Genomic DNA, 27,786 nt, shown 5'->3' with positions numbered 1-27,786 from the left:
ATTCCTTCCGTGACGTCAATTTTATGAGACGGAAGTAAAAATTGTAGTTGTTAGAGTCTCCAGAGTGACACAGACAAATCTAACCGTATTTCGGAAAACATAAAGCAAACGAAGTTAAACCAGTCGTGTGTTTGTTAGGTAAGTAAAGCGATTTACAAAATTTAGAATTAAAATACATATTCTGTCGCACGTTCCTGTTAATCTACACTGGTGTGAATGAACAGTGAATCAGCCCAACCCAGTGTTGTTGACTGGCAACGTAGCTAACGTAGCAAGCTAACTTCAGATGGCTCAGGAGTGTCTGTGTTGTGTTTTTTAACTTCACCGAGGGCAGGATACATGCACACTGATGATCGACTAGCGTTAGGACTCACAAGATTTACTTGTCACAACTTTTGAGCCCATATGAATCTGTCAGCTCTCTGTGCGTCTGTGTAATATTAACGTTACCTAGGCCTAACCTAGAATCTCACCCTTCATATGCTATTTTGTTTAATAGATTTTTAGAGAAGTCTCTTTCCCAGACGAAAAGGATGGTAAGAGACTCATTCTTCATTCATTTTGTGTTGAAATGCATACACTTTATTGTCAGAGTGCCTACATATATGGGGGAGTCAATTATTCATCATAATGAACTGTAACCACCTCCCCCTCTTTCTGTCACTGACAGCATGGTCGAGTAAAGATTAAATCCACAGCTCAGCAGGAGGAGGAGAAAAGAAAGGAGCGGGAGAAGAAACTGAAGATATATGTGGCTGCACGGGACGCCTGTTTTTCTAAGGTCCTTTCAAAAAAAAAATGCACATTGCACCATAAAGAAAAGGCTGCAGGCTGTATATGAAAGTTAAAGTACTTTCAGCAGGCTCTATGCTTTGCGGATGGAGTTTGATTGACCAGCCATTAAGCAGTTTCAGATTTGTTAATTCATTGTTACCATTGTTTATAAATGATCCTCACTAGATTGAATTATGATTCAGAATCACTTAATCACTTAATCCGCTTCTGCTCATTTGTCTCATGTCCCTCCCTCCTGTCCGTCTGTTTGCCTTTCTCACACACTCACTCGCCCTGTTGTGTTTGTCAGAGGAAGGAGGGTGTTTGGGATGACGAGGCCCTCCAGTTGACCCAGCAACTACTGTCATCCAATCCTGATTTTGCGACCCTCTGGAACTACAGAAGAGAGATTCTAATGCACCTGGAGACTGTGAGGTTAGATCACTGTCAGTTATGCTGCAGCTTCCAAATAGTTTACTGCATAAAGTGTTTTGACGAATAAATCATCTTGAGATATCACAGCAGGATGATGTTTTTATTTCAGGGAGGAGGACGATGTGCAGAAGATATACGAGGCCGAGCTGTCGTTTCTGGAGTCTTGTCTGAAGGTGAACCCCAAGTCTTACGGCAGCTGGCACCACCGAGGCTGGGTCTCGGTCCGCTTGCCTCGACCGGACTGGGCTAGAGAACTGAGCCTGTGTGATCGCTGCCTCAGCTTGGACGACCGCAACTGTGAGTAGTGCAGGGGGAAAAAAGGAAAGAGCAAGGAAATGTGTTTCATTAGTGGGGTGTTAGCTGTGGGGTGGAGGAGGAGGTTTAAGGAGACTGTAGATTCACAGAGATGAGGAGGGAGGGAGGCTATTGACAATTCTGTATTTTGTTTCAATTTAGCTAGACACGACACCTCACTGCATTATTTCCTTGCTGTCATTTCCGTCCCCTTCTCACACCGTTATCCTCCCATCTCACCCAGTTCATTGCTGGGACTATCGCCGGATGGTAGTGAAGATGTCCGGCGTGCCCGTGGATCAGGAGCTGCAGTTCACTGATCGTCTCATAGGCTCCAACTTTTCCAACTACTCCAGCTGGCACTACCGCAGCACTCTGCTGCCGCTGCTCCACCCGGAGTCTCCGGAGCCCCCCTCGCCCTGCCGCCAGCCCCCCCAGTCCTCCCCTCCGCCTTCCCCACAAACCCACTCCCACCGCGTCTGTGAGGAGCAGCTGCTCAAAGGTACACATCATGACCTGGCAAATGAGTGGTCGTATTGTCTAGTCAGCTGTCTGTAGTTGGGCAATACTGATTAGAGACAGACAGGGGGCAGTCTGCATCTTAACAGGCACTGTAAGCATTATAGTTTGGTTTAACAAGTGATGCCTGATAACTTCATGTATGCATGGTAGCTGTTTTACACTGCAAAATCCACCTTATTACAATTAGCATATAACAATATCAATTTATTCATGTTTTTGTCCAGAATATGAGCTCGTACAGAATGCTTTCTTCACCGACCCCAATGACCAGAGCGCTTGGTTCTACTATCGGTGGCTGCTAGGCAGAGGTGTGTGTCTCTGTAATCGTGTCTATATGCTGTGTGTATTTGCTGTGTTCATTTATCACATGCGAGTTGTTCACACCTAACTTTCTGTCACAGCGGAACGTGAGGAGATGATAAGCTGTGTGTATGTCAGTCGGGACGAGGAGAGAGTGGCCGTGGCCTTCTCCAGGCCCGTCAATGTGAGTACCTTCACATAGTCTCATGAAAGGAGTGGGCTCATTCTTAATCCCGTATTCATACACCCTGGTTGTGCCATACATTCTCTCAATCCCCTCCCTTCATGCCTTTGTTCTCGGAGGCTCAGTCTGTCGGTCTGATGCTGGTGCTGGACGGCCAGCCCCAGAGAGTGGAATGGAGGAGTGTCCACCCACGCTTCAAACACAGCCCCGTTTGGGTATCCTTTCCAGTATTACACCAGGTTATAACCACACCCGTTAATGTTGACTGTCACTGCACGCTGCTGACTGTACAGGATACCGGTTTAACATTCTGTTCACATCATTCTTTACATGCCACCTGCTGATAAGACCTCGCTATGGCGTGTGTAACAATGAAGAGCATGGTGGAGAAAGATTAGACTGTAACATCGATCAATGCACTGATGCAATGTTAATGTTATCACTACGACTGGAATGTACTGTGTATCATTTCTTTGTTAGCTTCTTCAACCTCGCAATACAGAGTGGCACAGAAGGCACTTCAGTCAAACAGCTTTAAGATGTTTTTTAGCAAGCATCCGCTCTGCTGAAGTGTCCTTTGGCAAGACACTGAATCCCTCCCAGCTCCCGGGGTGCTGTTCTGTAGCTGATCTGACGGTCTGAAGGGATCAAGCAAAAATAGCATTTCTCCTTAAGGAATAAATAGAGTATCGCAAACATTTCTCTGTACTAAAGCACATCTGGAGTTTTGTCCATATTTGAACCTTAACTCGGGCTCAGATCTGCGATCTTCCTCCTGGGACGATAAGTGACATCACCAATGAACATAATCTGACTGTGCACTGGACTGAAAAACACACTCACAGAGACTGTGCTCTGTACACAGGTGATGCATATTGTGCATCCACTGGGATTTAAATGTCATGTACTCTTAGGGGCTGTATCGTTTACATTTCCTCGAGTTTCCATTCACTGAAAATCATCTTTAACTTCCCCAGGTCGAACTGAGAGTTGGTGTCGGGACTCCGCTACTGATCAGGAACTTTTCAGGTACTGCGTTTGCACGATGACTGTGTATCATGTAGTTTGTTTGAGGAATAAGAATTGAGTGTGACCTTTCTCTGTAGGAGTGAACTGTCAGTGGAGAAGACCTCAGTGTTACAGTCTGAGCTGCAATCTTGCAATCAGCTGCAAGAACTGGAGCCGCTGAATAAGTGTAAGTGCTTTTTATATTCCTTACATCCACAGGGTTCCTCGGTTTTTTTACAGAGCCAAATGGGCAACCACACGCATATAAACAGATCACAATGAAGTCTTCCCCTGATCCTGTTGTTGATCCTCTCCTCCCTCTGGCAGGGTGTTTGCTGACCATCATCCTCCTGATGAGGGCACTAGACCCCCTGGGATACGAGAAAGAGACCCTGGCTCATTTCCAAACACTCAAAGTGAGTACCAGCTGATAGATTATACTGGTACATAGTGCTGGTACAGGACACTGAGTAAACTGTCCCGCTTTCTCCCTCAGGAGGTGGACTCCATGCGCTCTGCCTATTACAGTGACCTGTGCAGTAAGTTTATGATTGAAAACACCATTCTCAAAATGGAGTATGCAGAAGTACGCGTCTTCAGTATCTCTGACAAGGTTGGTTCATAATTATTCTGACAATTACATTATTTTAACTTGTTATGAGATCCTGTAGGAATATCTTGCCCATTGGAAAGGTCTAATGTAAAGTGATTTTGGCCCCTTTCTTTCACAACAGACCCTGACCACTTTATGCCACCTGGACCAGCTGTTATTGGTTACCCATATTAATCTGTCCTCCAATCAGCTGCAGCGGCTGCCTCCTCAGTTTGCGATGCTGCAGTGCCTGGAGGTAATAAAGCTGCAATTCCAATCCAATTATCTGTTATACAAGGAATGTCTTTCATTTCTTATTTTGTTTGTCCTTCAGCCCGGTTGGTAGATTACCATAGGAAATATATATTTACATATTGATTACGTTCTGATTAAAATGACTGCTTCACACTTCCAGGTCTTGGAGGCTGATAACAATTCCATAGAAAACTTGGAAGGAGTGCATCATCTTCCCAAACTGGAGGAAGTCATCTTAAAGAATAACAGTATCCTTAAATCAAAGATTCATATTCTTTAGTTTGTTGACTCAGTGAGGTTGTGTGTGTGTTAGTCATGTGACACAGATGTCACAGGGCTCAAGTGTGTGGGATTCAGCTGGTTTGACAGGGGGGATGCAATAGCAGCGTCTAGCAGCAGGCTGTCCTAAGCTATTATTTAAAAAAAAAAAAAATAGCAGTGGGTTTCCCTTTATTTTTTGCCCTATAATATTCTGGCGTTATTGAATTGGTTAAATGGCTGAAACAGTCAGCACCTCTCACACCTCTTTCACTGTGTACTAGTGACTCGGAAATGTGTGGGTCACCATTCAGTGTGAAAGGGTCGATGCCGCAAAACGACCCCCATCAAATTCTGCTTGGCTAGGTGTGAAAATCGGTGGCTGCTGAGCGTCGGGCCACATCCCCTTGGCTCATTTTACCAGCCTGGATGTAACATAAAAGGTGCTCGAATACAAGGGTTGTGTTTACAGAGTTGAGAAATTGCAGCGGCGACAACAGACTCTTCAACTCACAAACACCAGCATCAATGAGAAGGGAGAGAGAGACAAACAACGTTTACCCGCTGTAGACCGCTTCCCCTTCACGCTTCACTAACCCACATTAGCTCAGTTGATTCGCCCGACAGGAATTAATTATCTTTGCAGGTTAAGACACTGAATGACATTTCAGTGTGTATACGACCTGAACGTACTTACATACACCTGTTTGTATCCAAGTCTTCCAATTTTAGAGATAGAAAAATAAATGAATGTCTAATTTTTCATTTTATCGTCTGCATCAGTGTTAGGAACACTATGAGGATATGTGCAGTTTCTTTTTTGTTCATTGATACTAATGTTACCGACCATTAGTACAGATTTTCATTAACCTGAATGCACAGAAATATCCAAGCTGGCAGACCTTCAACCTCTGGCCTCCTGCCCCAAGCTGAAACGCCTTGATCTCCGTGGCAACCCCGTCACCCAGACTGCCAACATCCAGGCGGAGTTAGCCGAGCTGCTGCCGTCAGTCACCGACCTCCTGCTCTGATCAGACGCAGGGCAGGAATCACTGCCATCGTCATTTGTTTGTTCTTATGTCCCCGTTTCTGGGCATGTATGTTCTTGAAAAGCAAGTGGGTGTTTTCCAAGTGTCTTGTGACTATACCACTGTTTATTCCACTTGTTTGGGAGAATCTGAATCGCACCGGCCCGAAAGATTTGAATGCTTGATGCATTGAAGCATAATGTCAAAGACCTCACTGAAACACCTTCACAGAAAGTCTAGATGTGTGTGAGTGTGTGTGTGTGTGTGTGTATGTATAATGTGTCTGTCTGCATACCTGTGCATTTGCAAGTGTGTATTACTCTCTGTTGCATCGGTTTGTTCAATTGTGTGTGCGTACGGATGTGGTGCTCAACACAACACACCCAAATGCATGCTGTAACACTGATAATGCAGTAAATCGACTGTACATGGATTGGCTTATTGCTTCTAGCAAGCTTTGAAAGTCGAATGTCACGGTTAAATTTGGAGAAAAGCTGAGACTTATTAACAAAAGCTGATGATCGGAGCGTTGCATAGTTCTTATACATATTTTTTGAAAGGTGTAAAACATTTAAAATATGACACTATAGTGTTGCACAGTAAGTCACTGATCCACCAATAAAACAGCACACATGGTGTCACTGCCTTCCAACAAGCCTCCTGTGTGGTTTTCTGTGGTCGACGACATGGGAACATCAGAGGTACAGGCTTTTCCTGAAATTAGACAAATATATCATAACCTATTCACCAGGTGGCTCAATAGGTGTGCCAGCACCACTAAGGGTGTGTCGTCTGAATTAGATTTGTCTTCAGTTACAACATTGTCATTGTCGTTTTGTGAGTTAAATCTGATTTTGCAACAGCTGTTGACGCCTGCTTTACTTTGACGTCAAGGCATTTTGAAAGGGGTTCCAAAGAAAACCTGGAGTTGAACACTTTGTCATTTGGGAGTGTCACTGCCTGTTTCATGTTTGGCACCTTTGGTAACGCTTTTTATTGCTCATATGCTGTTTGTTGTTTTTGGACCTGATGCCAAATTATACTGTGGGAATGTCCCTAAGCAACCTGAGGGGAGATGGTGGTGGTAATAATGACAATGAAGTAAAACACCTTTTTTTATTTTGTGGCCATAGTAAGAAAACTATTAAAGTAAATGCTGTATGATTGTGCTTCTTATGAGTGAGACAGCTCAGCTGTAACAGTGCAGTACATGAGCAACAGGTGTCTGTCAACAAGAACTCCCAGTAACTGTTCCATGACATCTGAAAAATTCAGGGTTGCTGAATAGATGATGCAATGTGCTTGTGAAGCCAATCGACCAGTTTTTCTGTTTCTGCTACTTATCTTGTAGTGTAGTCTAGTTTATTGTAGTGGGTACTCAGAGATTTGTTTCCAGGGGGGGCGATATATAATTGGCCGGGGGGGGTCTGGGGGGTGGGTCTGGCCCCAGAAAAAAAAAAGTAATTTAAAACAAATGTCCTCCATTTCTACACCACCTAACCTCTTGGATTAAGTCAAGAAACAGCAACCCTGTATAATGTTAACTGTCGAGCCGGGGAAATGACCATCAAGCAACTGTGTTCGTTGGTAGGTGACGTCAGGTCCAGGTCACGGGCCACGGCCAAACTCAAAGCCCCTCCTACATGGGAAGCCACCACGTTCCGCGCTTCGTGACACAGACAGAGCGCACAGGAGCAAGGAATCTGTCTGTCTGTCTGTCTGTCTGTCTGTATGTGTGTCCTTCGCATATCTCGAGAACCGTTCGTCCGATCTACTTCACACTTGGCGGGTGTATTGCTGGGGACCCAAGGACGTGCAGTGTCGGATTTGGTGCAATTTGGACACGCGACACGTTCAATATTAATAAACTTTGACTAAACAAGCGAACAGCGCTCTGTGCGGCAGCGGGGTGAACGGGCACTGCACTAGTTTAATGAATGGAAGTGTGAATGGAGGAGATGCCTTCCCCTGCAAAACTTATTTTATTGCAGTTACACTCTACCCGGTATTTACGAAACAAAATCACTGAAGTGAAAGTTCTGTCACAAAACTATACTGTTACGTATCCTGGCGCATTTTTAAGTGGGTATACGGAAATCCTGGAGCTTTCTTAGTGGGTATACGGCGTATACCTGCGTATCACGTAGACTACTGGTCCAAGTACTTCTTCATATAGGCTAAACCAAATTTCTTTCTTTCTTTCTCCCCAAATCATGCTGAATGTCCAAGATACTAGAAAATAGCATATAAAAACTGATTTTGTATTTATTTAATTAATTAATTTATCTCAATTAATTCTTGGACTTAAATAGACTGTAGAGTTCTTAATAAATATCATCTGAACACTTGATTGTTTTCTAAAATAAGTTTCTGGGGGACTAGTCGCACTCTGAACCATTTTGGGAAAATTGCTCATACCCTAAAAAGAATCATACATACAAAGAAAGTTGATGTTTTTTTGCTTTACAAATAAAATGTGGCACACAGAATCCACCTTTTCTGACACATAGTCTACCTCAAGTCAAAATCATCTAACCAAAAGAAATTAATTGAAATGAAAGTGATTTTGTAAGAAACCACACTTCTCAGCTCTATTATAGCCTAAAGGTGAATACAACACAAAACGAATTTCAACAGAAAGAAAACTGCCTCTGGTGTCCAACTGAACCTGTTTCTGTAGATAGGCCTAACGCACTAATTGGCCTTAATTATACAGATACATCTTTATCTAGACTCTCCCTGACAAAAAATCACTAGACTATAATATCCAAATAGGGACTTATGGTGCGTTTCTGGTAGCCTACTCAATGAGTTTATGGTGACCTTACTGTAGGCCTACTTAACGGCCTTTTAATCTCCTACGGTATCAGTGAAATATCCCAATAATATTCCTATAGCCCTACTTGATATTTGTACAATATCCCTTTGAATTGTATCACAGGATCAGGCTGATTGTTACAACCTCTCACAGTTGCTGCTCAGACTCGAAGCAACTTAACCAGTCTGTGTAGATAATTCAGATGTTTCTGTCACACTGCTGTATAATCTAAACATCAATCAAAGTCTGCAAGGCTTTGTGCTTGTATTTCTCACTGACTCTGTTCACTTTTGGGCTGCGACAGTGGGAAGTGAGCACTGTCAGGTAAGTCTGTCTTACCTATGTATTAAGGATGGGACACAGTAGGCGTAAAATTGTGCAAAAAAATAATTACTCATTACTCGACAGTCATTTCCAAAGTAAAATAATTAGCATACGCACCACCTACTTCGTGGGCTCAGTAATTCGTACACTTGTCGTTACACCACTTTTCTGTTACAGCCCCAAAACTCGCGGTTGCACCCCACCTTCAAAAGTGGGGATAACTCAAGATAATTTTGCCTCTCCTGTGAATGACCAGAGAAACCAATTAGCGTATCTAGTGTTTTGCTTGATAAAATCGAAGTAGTGTGACTATTTCCACCTGGAGTAAGCGAACTTTTCTGCCATTTCTCTTCTATTGTGAGAGGACGGCGACTAATTTCACCTTCAAAACGAACCAAACTTTCTGCATAATTCAACTTCAATTTGATATTAAGAGGGGGTGATAACTACCCACTTTTCACACTGTCGTTCCTATGAAAAGTACTGGCGTTACTGTAACGCGTTATAAACCTGCTGTGACGCATTAGACCGAGGAAGGCGTGCCACAGTCTTCAAGTTTAAAAGGAGGTCTGAACTTGTATTTGTCAAACACTTAAACACCACGCGAGGACAACTGACGAAGATTATCATTCCTTCACTGCATTATCACATCTACTGTTGCTGAACTGAGTGAGTGTGAATTTTTATTATTTTTTATTTGTTTCACGTGTAGCTTGGTCTGTAGCCAATGACAGTGTTAATGATCTCATCTCACCAATTTGATGAGGGTGGTTATAATTTATAACTTTAAATGCTGTAGACAGTTTTTAACTCAATTAACATCCAAATGTACTTGAACCTGTATTCTTAAAAGTGTATAATCAGATTCCTTTTTTTGTGTGACCATAAATTCATAGGAAAAGGGGATGTTGCCCTATAAGAAAGATGTTAATTGACTTCATATTGCCATGCCAACATTATGTTAATGAAGTTTCACAGGGTACCACTTATGGCATCAATAAGTCTGTGAGACAATGTTTTAAAATTTGATATAGCCTATTTTCTTCCTTTACACACTTAAATCACAATTATGGAGACAATAGAACATTATCAACAGCAGCCAAATCTCTGTAGTAATGTCTAGTCAGGTGTATGCTCCGGTCAATGCAGACTACTCACACTCACACAATATATTCCAAACTGACTTCAACAGTGTGTTACAGTTATCTGCTAAAGAGACAAGTCAAATGCCCAAGCTAAATGCTTGTAGGCGCAAAGGGAAAAACATTTAAACTTATTTGGCTCAGAGTTTTAAACTCAGTGCTTGTGTGTTGAAACTGAACACAGTGAATGCTTTAATTCTGTTTTTTTGGCTTGAGCACCGTGGCCCCAAGGCAACGGGTCATGGGTGTAGATGAGAGATGTTTACTGGATCACCACCCTCCTCAAGGAAAATATTCTACTTTGATGAGTAGCACATGCGTGTGACATATCTGTTGCTAACGTAATGTGAGTAAAGCTAGCCCCCATTTGATTTGAATTGATTGGTGACCTTGAAGACACCGAGCTTGCCAAATCTGTAAACATGACCAATTCACTTGTACATGTTGCTGTGAGATCAGATGTTGGATGCACACAGCCAGAAAGGAGCAACGCAGTCCAGCAGTCCAGTAGGGAGTCTGAGAAAGTCTGGTCTGAGTAGTTTTGACGCAGCAGAGCAGATGAGGTGGATTAAGTGAGAATTTCATCAATCATACTGGGTTCAGTTGTCGGACATCTCAACTTTCACTCCGTGTCACACAGTGCCACTCTCTCTGCGGTTCAGGCGAGTAGATTGTGCAAATATCTGTGTCATTTAACAGATTGTCAGATGCAGCAAGGAAGAAGTGTATTGACTTGTGTGTGTGTGTGTGTGTGTGTGTGTGTGTGTGTGTGAATCCTGTTTCTGGGCCAAGATACACTGCAAGCAGACTGTAATCCCTGCCATGTGGAGCACATTCCCATTCCATGCAGTCTTTCTCCTCGACCCTCCTTATATTTTTGGCACTGAGGCTGAGGTGGATTCCATTTTCACTTACAAACAGTTTGTATGGGCTCGCCCTTTGTTCAATTTTGGCGTCCCATCGAGACTTCATAGTTTTCAAGTTCATGTCCAGTTCATCATTCAAAAGTATATCAAGTGTCATCTTATGTACTTATGCGTCCTTATAGTCAAATTGTTTCGATATTGGATTTTTTTCTGTTTTATGAGCCTCGCCTGAGCTGGGTGGAGACGTTCACTTACCTTCCATCGTGTCTGCGACTTATATTCACTGTCTCAACTTCTTTCTTGAGTATCTTCATTGGCATATGAATAAGGAAAGAGTCCATTGTGCCCTGTGTTGGTATTGCTTCATCAGAGCCTGTTATGGCACCATGTTACTGTCACTGAGGCCGAGGAATGCAGAAAGTGTGGGAAAGGCTTTCAGGGGGACCATAGCAGTTACTGGAGAGGTCTCTACAAAGGTCCTTACAATTGGGGTGAATAAAGGAGAATTGAAGAAGAGAGGACAAGAAAACTACCAGTCGTGCATGGGTGTGAAGATGTGAATTTGAAGCATCTTATAGTTAAAATCCAGCAGAATTCCTAAATGTTGTTCTTTGATTCTTGGACACTTCACCCGGGATTTGTGAACATGTGAAATAAACATGCTACAAACCGCAGAATCAAGATTCTAATCTTTGGTGTCATGAGGTGGCAAAAGGTTTTTTTTAAATTGATCAAGTATTTGTTTGAGCTTTTACACTCAAATTAAGTTTATTTCATCATAGCAAAACGGGTGGAGTGTGCTCATCTCCCCAGAAAATCAACCTGGATACTGTCACAACACTCAGAAATCAGACTCTAATTCATCGTCAGTAGAGCAGCTCCAGATGTGTGTTGATGGCAACACAGAGTTAATAGTTTAGTTTTTCTATTTCACGCCAAGAGGCAGACTTGTTTATGTTCACAAATCTAGGCTGATCTGATCCTACTGTGACCAGTTTAATCTGTTCAGCAGCAGGCAGTGTTGGATGATCAAATGAATATTTCTACTCATAACAGTTTTTTATTCTGAATGCAAACAAAAGATCAGTTCCTCTTTCTAGTAGGTTGTATCATAAAAATGTGTATTTTAGCTATGGCATTTGGCTTTGCTACCTGGCTGTTTAGTAGAGTGTTGACACCTAGTAGCCAATAACCAATAACCAAAATTCAGCTTCTATTAAAAGTAGAGTAGGGATATTAATGTAAATACCTTTGCTAGCTAGCTGTTTGTTATGAATGTTCCATAGTATAATTTGGAATAATGTACTCCTCTAATCTATAGGTACAATACAACTTTCTTGCACAGTGGATGGAGAAAGAAACTTAAATGATTGTCAGATTAGATTATCATTTTCATATTAGGAGTTATTGTAATCTAGCTCTTCAAAGTTTATCCTTATTGTCTCACAGAGAAAAGTCAGGTATTAAAACAACAGCAAGCATGCACTCATGACATAATATACATTAGTCTATTGCACTTCCCTGAATTGAAAAATATTTAAGACTAATTAAAAACTATTAAAAAAAAACAAATACACACCCCAGACCAGCTTTCAGAGTCCAGCATCATCATATTTAGAGTTCAACAGGGTAATTGCGGAGGGTATGAATGAATGCTTAAACCTGTTACTCTTAATCCTGGTGGGTCTATAGCAAGAGCCTGATGGCAGAGGTCTTATTAACTTATTTTACCATACCCATTTTCTTTTTCTTTTTCTCAGGATGCCTGTAGAAACACGGTCAATCAGAAACAGATCTGCAGTCGGCCGGTTCCCAGCTGTCACTCTTGGATGGGAGGAGGACACAGAGGAAGAAAAGGAAGAACTAGAAGCAGAGGATGCTGAGCAAGGGGCGTGTCGCCGCTGGCTGCGTAAGGTCTGCCCTTGCTGCTGTCCCAGGCCAAACGACGACGACGTTACAGACACGGTGGTCACCGGGATCGACGAGGTGGACAAGGATGAAGGGGTGAACGGCGAGAAGCCTGTGAATGGTGATGCAGAGCTTGACGGTAACTGGCGCTTTTGAAAGCTCACGATCGTATCATCCGTCAAACAAAATAATGACACCCTTGACCCCCTTATAGTGTCACCCATAGATTTCCTTCTCTCATGTACATGCATCTGTTTTCGCAGAACTCCTTCTGAAAGTGCGATCGGTAGACCTGATGAAAAACAAATCGGGGCAGAACCGCAAGGAGCATCACACAGATCTTTACCACGGCAATGACCTCATCATCCGCCGGGGACAGACTTTCCAGATGTGGCTTGACCTCTCACGACCTTTCAACTCCAAGACCGACCAACTTCATCTGGAACTTAAAATAGGTCAGTCAGACTCCCTGACAGAAATCTTCATCAGCAAACATTTTTAATACACTGAATTTGAATGTTACAGTTAACTTTGCAAAATATTCTCCAATATAAGTATTCGTAGTATTCCCATGATGTCACATGCATTTCTTACCAATATGGTGCTTTACCATACTCATATCTCATTGGCTGTTACTGTCATTTGATTATAATCTTAATTAATTACAGTCACCTGTTATTTTCCTACCAAGATGGCCGTGTACTGATGGAACAGAATACTATGAATACCAAAACTTTGAAAATGTTGAAATGTTTTTTGATTTGATTGAGCAGACAAAAGAAAAAGATCTTTCTATCAAGTGCCCTCATTTGGACTGATCATGTTTTGTGAATGAATTAGACAATCTGGTGGACTCTTGCAACACTAAAATAGATTCACATGTAAAAGGTTTTCACATTCTGCAGGCAACAGACATGCTTATAAATACCAATTCCATTTATACTGGCCTCTAATCTTGAGTGGCCAAGTGGGAAACTGGATGGCCACAAGCCACCCTGGCCAAAGTGCGCTCACGTGCCTCCCTGCCTGCCTGCTGCCCCTCTTAAGAAACCCTGTGCAGAGGTGCGCATGATAAGAGTTCCCTTTTTCTAGGAGTCATGGGATGGAGAGAAGGGGGATGGGAAGTCCGCTGTGGGAGGGAAACAAGACGTACAAAGCAAGAGGGAGACAATGCACATCTGTTTTTTATGCTCATGTTTGCAAATGTTAATGTGTCTATGCATTTGTGTGCATTGCATGTGTGTGTGTGTGTGTGTGTGTGTGTGAGAGAGAGAGAGAGAGAGAGAGAGGGAGAGAAAGAGAGAGAGAGACAGAGAGAGATTTTTGGTTGCTATTGCTATGGTAACTATTCTGGAGTCGTTCTCCCTGGAGCATAGCAACCATGCTCCAGGGAGAGTGTTTTACAGAAGCCTAGTCTCTCATAGTCCTGCCCTAACTAAAAACCCTCTTCCACTGACAATTCACCATCAGCACTCCTACTACTGCCTCTCAGAGACTTACCCGCTGCCTATTTTCCCATTGATCATTTCTCTCTGTGTTGAATGTTGCAAGACAGAGAGGACGGCACACAGAAGAATATAGATCCTACAATTACAGCTGCATGTTGTAGGAAATAAAGCTTGGAGAGAATTATTAAAAGGTCTCATTTCAAAATACAATTTTTCCTTATGTTCATTGCTCAGTACTGAACATGAATGAAATCCTCTAAATTGTACTTACTGTTTTGTAAGTAAAGTGGTCAAGATAATGTCAATAATAGTAGTATAGTGATTTAATAATAGTGATTTTTACTTTGATGTCAGCTGTCATGTTTTTCAGAGATGACGTCACCATTTTCTCTTCATTTTTTAAACAGACTTCTTAAGTCTAATTATGCAGTATGTTATTTTGTTCTCATTTTTTTTGTTTAATATTTTCATGTCTACACCTATGATACAGTGGATAATGTGCAGTTACAGCAGTAGTCAGACTGGTGCATGACAGGCAGTTCAGTAATAGCTGCACAGTAAACTGGTGCCTAGGCTGAGATTCCATTTATAGTACAGCAGCATGGAGATCAGATGCCGTCATGACATGCAGAATAAGTGTGTGTGTGTGTGTGTGTGTGTGTGTGAGAGTGTGTGTGTAAGCGCGTTTGCATGTGACGGAGCGAGAGTGAGCATCCGGGGCTGTTTCTATTTTGCCTCTGTTTACTCAAACACACCCCACAAGGTAGGAATGCAGGTGTGGCTTAGTACAAACTGAGGGAAGATGGTGTTTCTGAAGTTGGAAAAAAAACTGGGGGCTTCTGTTGGGGCATGGTTTTCCACAACGTCAGCAACATTGTATGCCTTTAATGCACTACATTATATTCCTATATTCCTTATTACATCTGAAATCGGTCAAACTGATAGTGCATTTGCCTCTGTCCTCATACTTAACATCCCTGTGGTGTGTGTCTCCCTAGGGGCCCTGCCAACAGTGTCAAAGGGAACCCATGTTATCATTCCTCTGGTGGAACACTTGGAGGACGATCGCTGGGAAGCTGCGATTGTGAAACAGGATGGCAACAGGATAAAGCTGTCCGTCAACTCTCTACCTACAGCCGTCATTGGCCGATACCAACTCACTGTGGCAACACGTTGCCCAAAAGGCGAGGCCACCTCCACACACGACCCAACCAATGACATCTACATGCTGTTCAACCCCTGGTGTGAAGGTAAATATGGGATAAAAAAGTTAAATTTTTACATGAGATTAATAGAGCCCTTCCCTCACACACATACATTTACACAAGAAATAGATCTGTGGCTGTTTGAACTGGATCTCTGAGTGGTTCAGTGCAACCGAACCTAACCATGCAAGTCACATACAAGGTTGATATGTAAGCATGATAAAATTGAGGACATAGGCTGGGGTTCGCTATCGACCAGTTGAATCATGGAGTGCCTTCTAGTGAATTGCAACAAGAATATAAGAATTGGGAAAACACAGCATTGTCAAGATTGACAGCCATCCATCCACACTCCTGCTTGCATGGTTAAAAGGTTGACTGACATAAATTCAGAACAATTTCTCTTGCGTATTTCACTCAGTGGCCCCTCTTTTTTGAGGATACGGCGTTATGCCATAATAACCCATTCACTGAGATTATAAATACAGGTGTCAGCCAGTAGTGTGCTATTGTTGCTTCTGACACACAGAACTGTGAGCAAGAATATGAGAAAACAAAAGCTGAACCTTGCCAGCTAATATACAGTATACCATAGACCCTACTATAGAAGCTCAGAGAGAAATAGTCCAGCCTACCCACTGTTGAAACCGATCTCATGTTGGAGTTATTTCCCATTTTAGAGAAAAATATGTTCTCACTCCTTCTATCAGATGACACAGTTTTCATGGATGCTGAAGAGAGGATGGATGAGATGGATGAGAGGAAGGAGTATGTTATGAACGACGTCGGCAGACTCTACTATGGCACAGAGAAACAAATAGGAGTTCGGACATGGAACTATGGACAGGTGAGTTGACTGTGTGGTCTCCCCACATCCGTGTTTGATGATGAATGGTGAATGAATTGAGTAGAGCCAACTGATTCTCTCTCCCCACTCTCCTTCTCTTTTCTCTGTTTTGGCATTAGTTTGATGAGGGGGTTCTTGCCGCTTGCCTGTACGTCCTGGAAAAGAGTGGGACACCTCCATCTGGATGGGGAGAACCTGTTAATGTGGTGCGAGTCGTCTCAGCCATGGTGAGACTACACCAGCTGCACGCACAGAAACACATGGATTGCAACTGTTAAAAACATTTAACACCAGAGCTATCCTCATATTTCTGTTCATGTGATGCCAATATATAGCAACTCCTCCACTTTCCTCATCCAGATCAACTCCCCTGATGACCGCGGCGTCGTGGAGGGGAACTGGTCTGGAAACTATTCAGATGGAAATTCTCCAACAGTTTGGAGCGGCAGTGTGGAAATTCTGAAGAACTACCATAAGAGCGGAGGCACTCCTGTCAAATATGGCCAGTGCTGGGTCTTTTCCGGTGTTACCAATACAGGTTAGCTGTTTTTCAACTATGTGTGTTCATGTGACGTTATGTTTGTGTGTGTATGTGACAGTGTGTGTGAGTGCCACACACTGATCTCTGACCCTTCACATCTCCATCTTCTCTGCAGTGTTACGGTGTTTGGGCATTCCCAGTCGTAGCGTCACCAATTTCAACTCCGCCCACGACACGGACGTCTCTTTGACGACAGATGTGTACTTTGATGAGAACCTGGAGCCTTTAGATCACCTCAACGCCGACTCTGTCTGGTGCGTTCTGTCACTCTTTGTCATGCTGTTTCACTCATAACACACTTTTACCTGTAATCCGCATCACTCTCTAGTTTACGAAACCTGACGTTCACCTCTTCTCCTCTAGGAACTTCCATGTGTGGAACGACTGCTGGATGGCCCGTCTGGACTTGCCTCCAGGCATGGGAGGCTGGCAGGCTGTTGACGCCACGCCTCAGGAGACCAGCCAGGGCACCTTCCGCTGCGGCCCCGCCTCGGTCGCTGCTGTCCGCAACGGGCAGGTGTACCTCAAACATGACACTCCCTTCGTCTTTGCTGAGGTTGGTGTATCACACAATTCCCCTTACTCTCTCCTCATAGACATTTCTTAACTCAAATTCTCTCCTAGCCTTTTGAAACATTTGTGGAAAATATTGTCTTCACACCATTACAACACAGACATTTGCAGTCTCATTAGCTAACCTCTCTCTCTCTCTTTTTCTGTGTGCACCTGTAGGTGAACAGTGATAAAATCTACTGGCAGAGGAACCTAGATGGGACCTTCAGTCAAATTCACAGTGAGAAAAAGGCTGTGGGCCACTTCATCAGCACCAAGGCTGTTGGCTCTGATGAGCGCGATGATATCACACACCTTTACAAATACCCTGAAGGTATCATCGAATAAAGCATTGACACTAAAATACAATTTGGGGAAAATTACAGGCATTGGATTACAGGTATTGATGTTGCTTATTGATTAAGCTCTATATTTTTGTTATTCTCAGGCACAGAGGAGGAGCGCATTGCTGTGGAAACAGCCTCTCGCTACGGCTCCAAGCCAGAAACCTACTCCTCTCCCACAGCAGAGGACGTCTCTGTCGATGTGACCTTGGATGGCGAAGGTCCTCGCATGGGAGGCGATGCAGAGCTGACTATTGTGTTGCGAAACAGCAGTACGCAGCATCGCAAAATCCTCCTCCACAGCCAGGTGGCAGTCATGTACTACACCGGTGTGCACAAGGCCACGGTCAGAAAGGACACAACAGAGGTGGAACTGCTGCCCAGTGAGGGTGAGTGGAGCTCCTGCTCAGTGAGAGTGGGTTTTCTGCAAGTACATTAACAGCAGTAAGAAAATACTTTATTTCTTGCCAGTGATGACGCAAAGATTAACTGGCCCAGGGCTGTTTTTTAATCACATCTTACTAGTGACAACATCAAGTGTTTCATTACTGTAGCAGTGTGCACAGGCTTTTCTCTCACCATACAACTACCAATGAACAGAAGGGAAGTGGAGACTCTGTTTCTTTAATAATCAGGAGTATTTACAATTTACAGACATTAACAATGAACTGTGTGTTTTGTATCTAGCTTCAAGTTCGCACTACACAATAGACTATAATGTGTGTGTGTGTGTGTTAAATGTGTTAAATAGCCTAGATCACGCAACCTGTAAATTCATAAATCAGTACATATCCTCAGCAGATATTGTAAGATAAGTTGACACTGAAGATGACCAAGAACATTTTAATCAACCACGACTCAATTCACAAAACATCACAAAAAGACATCAAGATTCAATATTGAACACAATCTAATATAAGAGTGGATACACTTGTTTTCTCCATCTGGCATTTTTTTCTGTGTGTGTGTGTGTGTGTGTGTGTGTGTGAGAGAGAGAGGTAGTAACAAGGAGGAATCACCTGTAGGAAGAAGAAACATACAGTACATTATCATGAAATCACAGACCAGAACTCTCACCCTTATCTTACTTTGGTTGTCATCCCCTGTCTACAGTGAAGTCTTTGGAGTGGACCCTCGAGTACAAAGACTACCAGGACCAGCTAGTGGACCAGGCCGCTCTGATGCTGACGCTGTCGGGACGGGTCACTGAAACACAGCAGGTCCTGGCCATGCAGTTCAGCTTCCGACTCAGGACTCCAGACCTCATCATAAAGGTGAGCCAAAATGAAAATATTACTGGAGAGATTATGGTAAAAGGCTATTCCAGTTCTGACGTTTTCCTACTTTGTTTCTTTTGTTTCCCTCCCACGCAGCCAATCGGGGAGGCCATGGTAGGGGCAAAGATGGCAGCAGAGATCTCCTTTACCAATCCGCTCCCACGGGTGCTGAAAGGAGTGATAATCCACGTGGAAGGACTAGGCCTGCTGAGTGCTCGAAAGATTGCTTTCGGGTAAGGAGAAAAATCTCTATCTTGCTCACTTTCCTTGCCATTTTTTCCCCATCTACCTTGTCTATCTTTCTCTCCCACACACACACCGTATCACGTTGTGATTGTCACTGTCATTTCCTATCCCACCCTCAGCGATATTGGCAGCCGTGCCTCCAAGACTCTGACTGAGCACTTCGTCCCCACCCTGCCTGGACCAAGGAAATTACTGGCTTCACTGGACTGCAAGCAGATCACACAGGTTCATGGCGTAACCGACATCATGGTGCAGGAAAAAGCACAGTGACTCCATAGGCCCTTGTTGGTCGGTTTGGAAACTGAGGCACTTTCACACTGGATGTTGACAGCCATGTCTTCCCCAAAGCACTGACTCAGATTTTCTTTCTTTTTTTTTTGTGGAGAAGTCTCTCTCCTTATTTATGCAATTTCTGTAGAAAACAAAGTATTTAGAGTTTAGAGTTGATTAAGTTTACTAATAGAACAAAGAGATAATACATATGAAAACATGACAATTGTGTGTTGCTCATAGGATTACATCTTAGAATAAGATATTGTGGCATAATGTTTTATATTCTGTGAAATCAGTATTAACTTAGCCTACATCAAGTTCTATTTACTTTTAATAAGGAAGATCTTATAGCACATTTGTACAGTATGCATGTCCTATCATGATGCACCTACGATTCCTGAGATTCCTACAGTGTTTGCAGAGGTTGGACAGAATGGCAGCTTAAATGAACGAGTTGTGATTTTGTAAAGGCAGTTTGTTAGTTGACATTATTGTATGTATTTATAAATGTATTTATTTTTATTCGTATGACAATGTGTTGACAGTATAGTTCATTTTATTTAAATGTCTCACACCAATGTAAATGCTCTTGCATCAACATAAAAAGTGATGAATTCAAGATGCCAAGTGTGGTCATTTATTGATATTGCAGATTGCAGTGCACATTCTGTGTGTACAACTTGTGTGTTGCTTTCCGTAGCGGTGTCTCCCTCGTGATGACCTGTCACGGACTGTTTGGACAGTGGTTGCCAATAGTTACGGGGGCGCACCGCCATGTTGGAAGAGTGACAACAAAACAATGAAAAGGTACAGTAGAGGTAGAGGATCTAGCGGCAAAAATGCCTAATTTTTGCGCGGTGGTAGGGTGCTCAAACCGTTCTGGGAAAGGGCTTAAGAAATCATTTTACAGAATACCGAGCATAGTGAGCCACCAAGGCGAGAAGACGCGTCTGTTGACCATCAAACGACGAGCAGGGTGGCTGCAAGCGCTGAGAAGGAAGAACCTGAACCTGAAGCAGAGCAACTACCACTATCAATATGATCAATACCGTATCTGCTCCGATCATTTCATCAAGGGTGAGTGACGTGTTGTAAAGCCAATAATGAAGTTAGTCAGTAGGCGAACTCAAATGCGTTCATCTGAGTAGTATTACCAGTGGTGGTAGCGTAATATTAACACCTAGGCTCATCAATGTAGGTGTTTATTAGGTTTAGCTAATGAGAGCGAGCTCGTGATGGAACAGGTACCCGAGTTCGATCCCCACATTCGATCCAAACGAACGTATTGCTAACATTTTGGCTAACGCTAATCCCAGCCCATCACTGTGCATAAAAAACTTAACCTTTTCTACCTTTGACCTAAACCTGTAACCACTCCGTGTTCTTGCTCAGCTTTATTCAGACCCTAGCAAGTGGTTTGACAAGCCGGCAGGTAATCTTATCCTGAATAAGCAGTTGTTTGAAGTTAGCTGCTAAGCTAAGTGGCTAATGTTAGCACTTCCGTATGCCATACGACGTTTTGATCACGTGACGTTCACTCAGCTGATCTCACTGTTTTTTTTTTGTTTTTTTTTTATTGAACACATTAATAGGACACATTAACAAAACAAAACACATTTACAAATAAAAAATACAACAAAAAGAGGAAAGTGCCAGGGAATTATTCAACTATCTTATAGCTTTTTTTGTTCCTTATCTAAAGTAGTGCTATTATGCTTAATTTCACCAGTGGGTAAAATTAGGTTTTGAGTTAGTTAATTTCTTTTTGTGGATATGAGATTTACCAAGAATTATAAACAAGTGAGTTAAACATCCTTCTCCATTACATTATCGTCAAAATAAATCACATCATTTCCACACAGAGCAATCACTTTGCCAGTTTTTTTGGACAGACTTTAGTGTAAACACAATGATAAAACAAATGAAATATTGTTTCTTTGTTCAATGCACAAAAGTCACACGACTAGTAAATACTCAGTTTAAACCCTTTAGAACATGTTCCACAGGATATATTCTATATAGTTTATATATACAGTTTCTATACAGTTTTTTTTAAATGAAACCTCTTTCACCTTATTAACTCAATAGTTAATAAGGTCTGAAATCCTCCATGCCTACTCCAGTTCAGATCGCCAAAATATATGACCAGAAAAATCTAGCTGGAGTAAAATAATTTTCTGTAATAATATTTCTAATTTGCTTATTGCTACATCTATCCCTTAACACATTCACATTACCAATATATTATATTCCCTCTGCTCCTTCAAGTGTGTTGTTACATCCAGAGAGTTGAACACCTGCAGAGCAGAGCGACTTTTGGAATGGTGTCGAATACTATGGATTATTCCTTTGATGTAGCCTAATAGTAATCTTAAATGTATGTAGAAATTATATGTAATAAGCCACTTTCATTCAAAAGTTGTCTAACCAAAGGACCATTTCTGGATGAACAATGTATTGTGTTTAAATTGAATATCTTCATCAAAAATCTATGTAGAGAGAAATTGTGTTTATAAGCTCATGTCCATACTATTAGTGCTTGCTTATAAAATCTGGACAATTTAATTGGCATCTTATCCACAGGTGCTTAGAAAAGGTATTCCAGGTGCAATCTTGGTTCTGTAAAAATTTAATGAGCCAATTAGTTTTAAGTATTTAAGTATTGTTTAGTGTTTCAAAATCCAAAACCTCCAAACCTTCATTGTCTTTGGTGCCGCTGACATATAGTTGTCGTTAATAGACCACCGAAGCACGTAAATTTTCTGCCCAAATAAGGGATTCCGGGTCCATTGCCACATCCGACACCAACACTGACTATTTTGGATAAGATCTTTGGATTTAATATGGATTTATTTAATTGTTAATAAAAGGAACGAGGAATGATCCGGCATCCCCGAAATGACGACAACACTTCGTTGGTCTATAAATCCCTAAGGGAAGCTCCTCATAAGAATTCATGTTGCCCCTGGCTACTCTAGTTTTCTAGAATGGAAGCCCAAAACGCTCAGATGGCAATCGTACTCGGTGAAACCGGATAACTTGTTTTGTCCAATCAGTCGGCCCACCCCTACTAGCAATTTACCTATGCATTAAGTAATCAGCCCATCTGCCATTCAGTAACTCCTTGGAGATTTGCACTGGTCCCAGGACTTGAGCTCGATGCTGCAGGCAAGGTGCAAAAGAATAACCCAATCCTGAATTTCCTCAAGGGGATTAATAAAGTGCTATCTAATCTTATTTTATCTTATTTCATATGACCACTATCTAAAGATAGGTAGCTATCACTAATCAGAATATTTTCAGGTGGTTGTGGAAGGATTGTATTTTCATTTTTTCATGTCTTGCTGGGCTTAGATTAATTGAATTTATGATCCAATAGTAGTTGGAAAGTGTTGCTGATAACAGTAAATAAACACAAACCCATTTAAAAGAATGAGCAGCTGAAACAGTTACTGGCATATCAAAGACACTGCAAGGAGTTCTGTTTAAAAAAGACTCCCTACAGTGATAATGCAAGCAGCAAGTAGAGATTGCTGTGTGTTTCCAACAGGTTCTTGGCTTACTTTGGGCTAGGCTGAGGTGCATAATACAGTGTAAACACAGTGCAATGGAAAAAGACTGTTGTAACTGAAAAGGTAATGTTGATTTTGTTATTTTGCCAGTCTGGGAAATCTGTTTGTGGCGGGTCTGTCTGATATTGTGTTGGAGTGCCACAGATATCTCAAAGTTTGTGTAGGAAACACTGGTGTTAACTCGATCTGTTAAATTTTTCAGGTGCCCCTGCCACATTATACGATGTCTCAAATCCTGACTGGATACCTTCTCTTAATATGGGCGACCAGTATTTCACCTCTGATGGCCAGGCAGGGTGTGGGCAACACAAGAGAAGCAAGAAACTAGAAAACAGAAACTTCAAAGGTAAAAACAAATGTGCTGTATATCATTAAGCCAATTAAGCTCTTCCAGAAAATCAACTACAATTGTGCTATGTGTGTCAGAGGTCGTGGTGGGGTGAGTGTTGATTATGTTCTCTGCGAGGGTGGGCTCCCCTGTGGAGACTTCAGTTTGAGTCTGGTCTTTTACATAATGCATTCAAATTAGGAATTGTTCCTTGTTCTGAAATGACACTTTTAGCAGCCTAATTTTCCATTTGTTGCCTGCTGCAAAACACTGACAATGGGTGGGTGGCTCTTTTTATACTGTGCTTTTTATACCAGCGGTGGTGTGGTGGTGAGGACCCTTATCTCAGTCTGGATCCTTACACAGCCCTGCTGGTCTGGGGTTGAGTCACACGACAACTTTCTCTCCTGTTCCTCCGTACTCTTTAAAAAAAAAAAACTCTATGTGGAACCTATTAATTAAGCTTCATATGTAAATGGAGTTACAAGATATCAGTCTGGTAACTTCTGTGGGTGTATTCAGTGAGCCACATAGAACTAAACCTTGTGCTCACTGGAGTAAAGACACTTATATAAGGTCTGCTTCATAACTGTGTCCTTAATTTAATTTTAAGGCTGTCTTCTGTCACTTCTCTTTCTGTGTAGGAGAAGTTAATCTCTTAATTTCATTCCTGCAGGATGCTGTTTTTGTGGTTCATACTTTTGCTTGCTAATTGCCAAGACAGCCAACATTTGTTGCACATATTGTTTTATGTGTGTTAATAGATCGTGTGCAGATCTCCTGCGACAAGCTGGCAGAGACCGCTGGAGGATATGAAATGGCAGATTGCTTGGAGTTTGATCAGGTTTGATTTCATCATGGCCACCAAGTCTGATGTTTCTCTTAATGTATTTATTACATAGTCATTTATCTGTGTATGTAGCAAATTTACTTAATTAAAAATACTTAAATTTACCCTTGTTTATACTTCGAGGTGTTTTGATCGGATATCAGCTCAGACTGCCTTAACCTTATGAACTTTGGTACTTTCTAGGATTATCAGTCGCTGCACGGGGAATTGCAAGTGAAGGTGGAGACGGAAGAATTTCTGATACAAGACAGCCACCAGGCATTTGGAGAAATACAGTGTGTTACAGTTAAAGAAGAGCCTGATGTCTCTCCCTCTGCCAGCATATCACACACACATGGATTTACTGAACAGGTCAGTAGATCTGTGGGCTTGTCATACCTTTGAGAGAAAGAAGTGAAAGGATTTGGAGGGAGGTTTACAGTTTCATCCACTTGCTCTTCAAAACTTCAAAACATTTTTTTTTTTTTCACAATTTTTCACCTCAGGCACTACATTTACCAGACGAGATGAAAGAAGAGATAGAGGAATCTTCTTCTCTCACGCTGTGTGAAGACGTTGAAAAGTTTGTTGTGACGCAAGACGGAGAGAAGTTTGTGTTGGTTAAAGAAGATGCAATGTCAGAACTTTATGGATCCTTGGAGTCTTCAGACAGTGAAGTCAACTGAAGGGTCCGTGTGAGTTGTTTATGGAAGAAGTTGCTTCTTTGTAAACAGGGTTTGGCCAAGGATGAAAGAAATGATTTACCCCTTTGATCGAAATTTCAATCTTGTGTGTGTTTTCCTTGAATTTATTGTGATATATGTTTCTCTTCTTACAGCTCCTAGAGATAAATATCCCCCGTGATGTTGTGCCGTTGTACTATGGACGCCTAAGAATCGGAGATGGAAGACTGGAATGGCTTCGATGATGGCAAACCTATACAGCGCGTCAAAACCAGAACCTGAAAAATCTGCTTCTCTGTGAGCTGAAAGATGACATTATCACAACAGAATATCCTGAAAATAAGAAGGGAAAAGGTCAGAAGGATGTTGTAATAGTTTCCATGCCTGCTCAAGAAGACAGATTTAATACACCTACAAGCCTATATGAATCTTGGCAGAAGACGGACATAAAGGTGTTTCAAATCCCTGACCTGGTGTTCTTTGTTCCAGAATGTGGAAATATCCCCTTTCAATATTCTAATATGGCATTTGCTGATAAAATGATGGCACATGTTGCTGAACAACCAACTGTTACACCTATCAACTGGCTGGCTCCCTTATCTGCATGGGTGTTTTTCACGTTTTTTTTTTTTGCTTTGAAGACTACTGGCATTGTGACTCGCGCGTTCCATCTGTGGCAGATGTTTTATCTGCGCGAATCTGCCGCTCGCTCTGCTGGTTCCTTCATTTCAATTACAGCACACAAATCTGAGTCGTGATTACTTCTACAGGATCCGCTCTCTGTTAAACATGCCGTGTTGGCTGCGGCTCACATGCCACCAGACAATAAAGCACAGCTGAAATCACAGTGGGCTGTGTGTGTTGCAGAAGCAGGAAATCTTTCTTAATACTTCAATAAGCCAGTGATGTTCGGATTTAAGCTCATTTCTGTGTTGCGGTTCTGCAGGCATTGTCCGAGACTGGCTGTACTGTACCAGGGAGACACCAGGTTTCTTTGACAGCGGGTGTGCCGAGGGTGCACAGCTCGGCTTTATGGAAACGTGGCTGTCACTCACCACACACTGCAGGACCACAAAGCAGCCAGATGCCACTGTTGGTTTTGAGATCCCTGCTTCATTGATTTCAATCCCTGCAGAAGAGGCTCAGTGTGAAATGTTTGGATTCAGTGAGCACATTTGTGGCTGACAAGTACTAGGCAAAACACAGCCTAGGAACATACAGCTGGCTGTGTTTCCCAGGAAGGAATGATTGCTGTTTCTGGCCTGACATGAAGAGTGTTTCAATGTTGAGCAACTCACATGGAATATAACTATTGGAGTCTGTCAGATAGTTTTATACAAAGGCCGAGAGGAGCATTGAAATCCCTTACCCATCCGTCATCTTTGCCTGTACTCCAAAAAAATAAGACATCAATCTGACTGAATCTCCGAACCCTCCACACTACGCAAGACTTTATACAGACACATTCTCCATCTGTGCATTGCCAATTCATGGCTAATGTGCAGATGAGATTGCAGTCGCCACATGGTCAAAGCAGTGCTGCTGAAAAGGTTTTTTATCAGTGGCAGGCACTCTCTCAGCAGTCAATAAAGCCTCAGTTGTGATTGCCCAATTATGAGTTGCTTCTGATTCAAAAGCAGCTTTAAAGCAGCAGGTCAAGCCCAGAATCTCACAGCCTTTTGATGCTGCCTGCTGTGACGGTTTCAGACGCTGGCCTGTCTTTGGAGAACAACATGGAGGATGCAGCAGGGTGTGTCTATGTGGGAAAGTGAGTGAGGTGATGGAAAGTTGTCTCTTGGTGAACCAATAGACAGCAGTGCTTTGTGTCATACCATCAACTGTGATGGATTATTCCGGGAGCAACTGTTCTCATTTTTTAGACATTGTTTAGACAGGATATTATTTCAGAAGTTGATTTTCTTTAATTTGTTGACAAAATAGTGCCTTTTAATTTTATCTAAATGGTTGTATGTAAATATACCATGTTGTTTCAGTTGAGATGAATATTCTAGATATCTTGATCAGCCAACTTAATTGCTGATTGAGAAATGCATGGAAAGCCATCAGGATGCCCTCGTGCCCTTTCATACTGTAAAGGTAATAAATGGCGTATCTTTCTGTGTGAACTGAAACTTTCCTGTTAATCTCAGATGACCATAAAAACTTGAAATGTGAAAACTGACATGAGCAGAAGACTGCAGTATTCCTGGTGAGTATCAATGATAATGTAATTGACTAGTGCATAGAGTATAACTGCAATATGACATAGCATATATTAGTACTGTTATTCATTTTATGAAGAGAATGTTCTCTGTGATGTGTAATACAAGCTACTGCTGCAGATTGCTTCTCAGTGAAGAGATAAAACAGCATGCAAGAATAAAGCCTCATTCAGTGTGATAAGTTTAATTTTTCCCTTTTGAAAAGGAAGTGATGATGCATTAAGTTCCACATTCAGACAGAAGCCCTGCAGTTTCTCCAAGTGTAATAAATATTTTGAAGCGCCTTGGTCTGGGTCTTTTCAGAGAAGGAGGCACAGTAGGGGGAAATCCAACCTGAGACTGAGTGGTGCTTCATCATCCCAAGTGGCATCAGTCTAGTCATGCTAGGAAAATGACTTTTCTATATACTCAGCTGAGTGTTTTCAGAGCCGCTCACCTCTGCATGCTGTCTGAATACACAGTGAGGTCAAAAGTAATCAGGCTGCAAAAGGGGATGAGGTTTCATCATATCAGTGAGACTGTATTGAGCCACTAGAGTAAAGTTATAATGCAGCAATGACATGGTAGTATAGGGCACAAAAGCATGACTACTTTTTTGCCCAATAAGTCTCCTGAATCTGTAGTCCATTTCTCTATGGGAAAATTAATGAGGGTTTTAACCACAAGCTTTTTCAATTTGAATTTGTTGCCGTTTCATAACCTAACTTCAGA

The 27,786-nt window shown here is 42.1% G+C and overlaps 3 protein-coding genes across 5 annotated transcripts; all 3 read left to right on the top strand.

The window, feature by feature from the left end:
• Window positions 1-36: 36 nt before the first annotated feature.
• rabggta (Rab geranylgeranyltransferase subunit alpha) lies at window positions 37-6,377 on the top strand. Of its 2 annotated transcripts, none has more exons than XM_071895615.2 (17): window positions 37-138; window positions 500-536; window positions 671-781; window positions 1,085-1,209; window positions 1,319-1,506; window positions 1,748-2,005; window positions 2,250-2,333; window positions 2,427-2,509; window positions 2,635-2,724; window positions 3,269-3,374; window positions 3,487-3,538; window positions 3,616-3,704; window positions 3,845-3,933; window positions 4,014-4,130; window positions 4,252-4,365; window positions 4,525-4,612; window positions 5,505-6,377. In XM_071895615.2, exons 2-17 carry the CDS (start codon window positions 534-536, stop codon window positions 5,651-5,653), a joined length of 1,746 nt encoding a protein of 581 aa, XP_071751716.1. In that variant the 5' UTR covers window positions 37-138; window positions 500-533; the 3' UTR covers window positions 5,654-6,377. The 2 variants fall into 2 exon arrangements, with proteins under 2 accessions (XP_071751716.1, XP_071751715.1); XM_071895614.2 differs by having other exon boundaries at window positions 2,629-2,724.
• Window positions 6,378-9,307: 2,930 nt separating this feature from the next.
• LOC139908806 (protein-glutamine gamma-glutamyltransferase K-like) lies at window positions 9,308-20,060 on the top strand. Its single transcript, XM_071895633.2, has 14 exons — window positions 9,308-9,461; window positions 12,561-12,847; window positions 12,972-13,163; window positions 15,155-15,406; window positions 16,072-16,208; window positions 16,328-16,435; window positions 16,569-16,746; window positions 16,865-17,003; window positions 17,113-17,305; window positions 17,482-17,635; window positions 17,750-18,034; window positions 18,759-18,919; window positions 19,019-19,155; window positions 19,288-20,060. Exons 2-14 carry the CDS (start codon window positions 12,562-12,564, stop codon window positions 19,436-19,438), a joined length of 2,373 nt encoding a protein of 790 aa, XP_071751734.2. The 5' UTR covers window positions 9,308-9,461; window position 12,561; the 3' UTR covers window positions 19,439-20,060.
• A 40-nt stretch (window positions 20,061-20,100) lies between these two features.
• On the top strand, window positions 20,101-26,258 carry LOC139908810 (uncharacterized). Of its 2 annotated transcripts, none has more exons than XM_071895639.2 (6): window positions 20,101-20,518; window positions 23,216-23,359; window positions 24,106-24,185; window positions 24,375-24,542; window positions 24,677-24,859; window positions 25,009-26,258. In XM_071895639.2, exons 1-5 carry the CDS (start codon window positions 20,281-20,283, stop codon window positions 24,854-24,856), a joined length of 810 nt encoding a protein of 269 aa, XP_071751740.1. In that variant the 5' UTR covers window positions 20,101-20,280; the 3' UTR covers window positions 24,857-24,859; window positions 25,009-26,258. The 2 variants fall into 2 exon arrangements, with proteins under 2 accessions (XP_071751740.1, XP_071751742.1); XM_071895641.2 differs by having other exon boundaries at window positions 24,677-24,865.
• Window positions 26,259-27,786: the final 1,528 nt, after the last annotated feature.

This window comes from Centroberyx gerrardi, chromosome 9, assembly GCF_048128805.1.
Source record: "Centroberyx gerrardi isolate f3 chromosome 9, fCenGer3.hap1.cur.20231027, whole genome shotgun sequence".
NCBI classification, from domain to species: Eukaryota; Metazoa; Chordata; class Actinopteri; order Beryciformes; family Berycidae; genus Centroberyx; species Centroberyx gerrardi.
This window is presented reverse-complemented; position numbering and strand designations above follow the sequence as displayed.

Coding starts and splice junctions, on each gene's coding strand:
- LOC139908806 (XM_071895633.2), top strand. CDS start 12,562: ATGCCTGTAGAAACACGGTCAATCAGAAACAGATCTGCAGTCGGCCGG. Junction 13,164..15,154: donor TCATCTGGAACTTAAAATAG/GTCAGTCAGACT, acceptor GTGTCTCCCTAG/GGGCCCTGCCAACAGTGTCA. Junction 18,920..19,018: donor CTCCAGACCTCATCATAAAG/GTGAGCCAAAAT, acceptor CCTCCCACGCAG/CCAATCGGGGAGGCCATGGT.
- rabggta (XM_071895614.2), top strand. Junction 2,006..2,249: donor TGAGGAGCAGCTGCTCAAAG/GTACACATCATG, acceptor GTTTTTGTCCAG/AATATGAGCTCGTACAGAAT. Junction 2,334..2,426: donor TCGGTGGCTGCTAGGCAGAG/GTGTGTGTCTCT, acceptor TTTCTGTCACAG/CGGAACGTGAGGAGATGATA.
- LOC139908810 (XM_071895639.2), top strand. CDS start 20,281: ATGCCTAATTTTTGCGCGGTGGTAGGGTGCTCAAACCGTTCTGGGAAA. Junction 20,519..23,215: donor CTCCGATCATTTCATCAAGG/GTGAGTGACGTG, acceptor TAAATTTTTCAG/GTGCCCCTGCCACATTATAC. Junction 23,360..24,105: donor AGAAAACAGAAACTTCAAAG/GTAAAAACAAAT, acceptor GTGTGTTAATAG/ATCGTGTGCAGATCTCCTGC.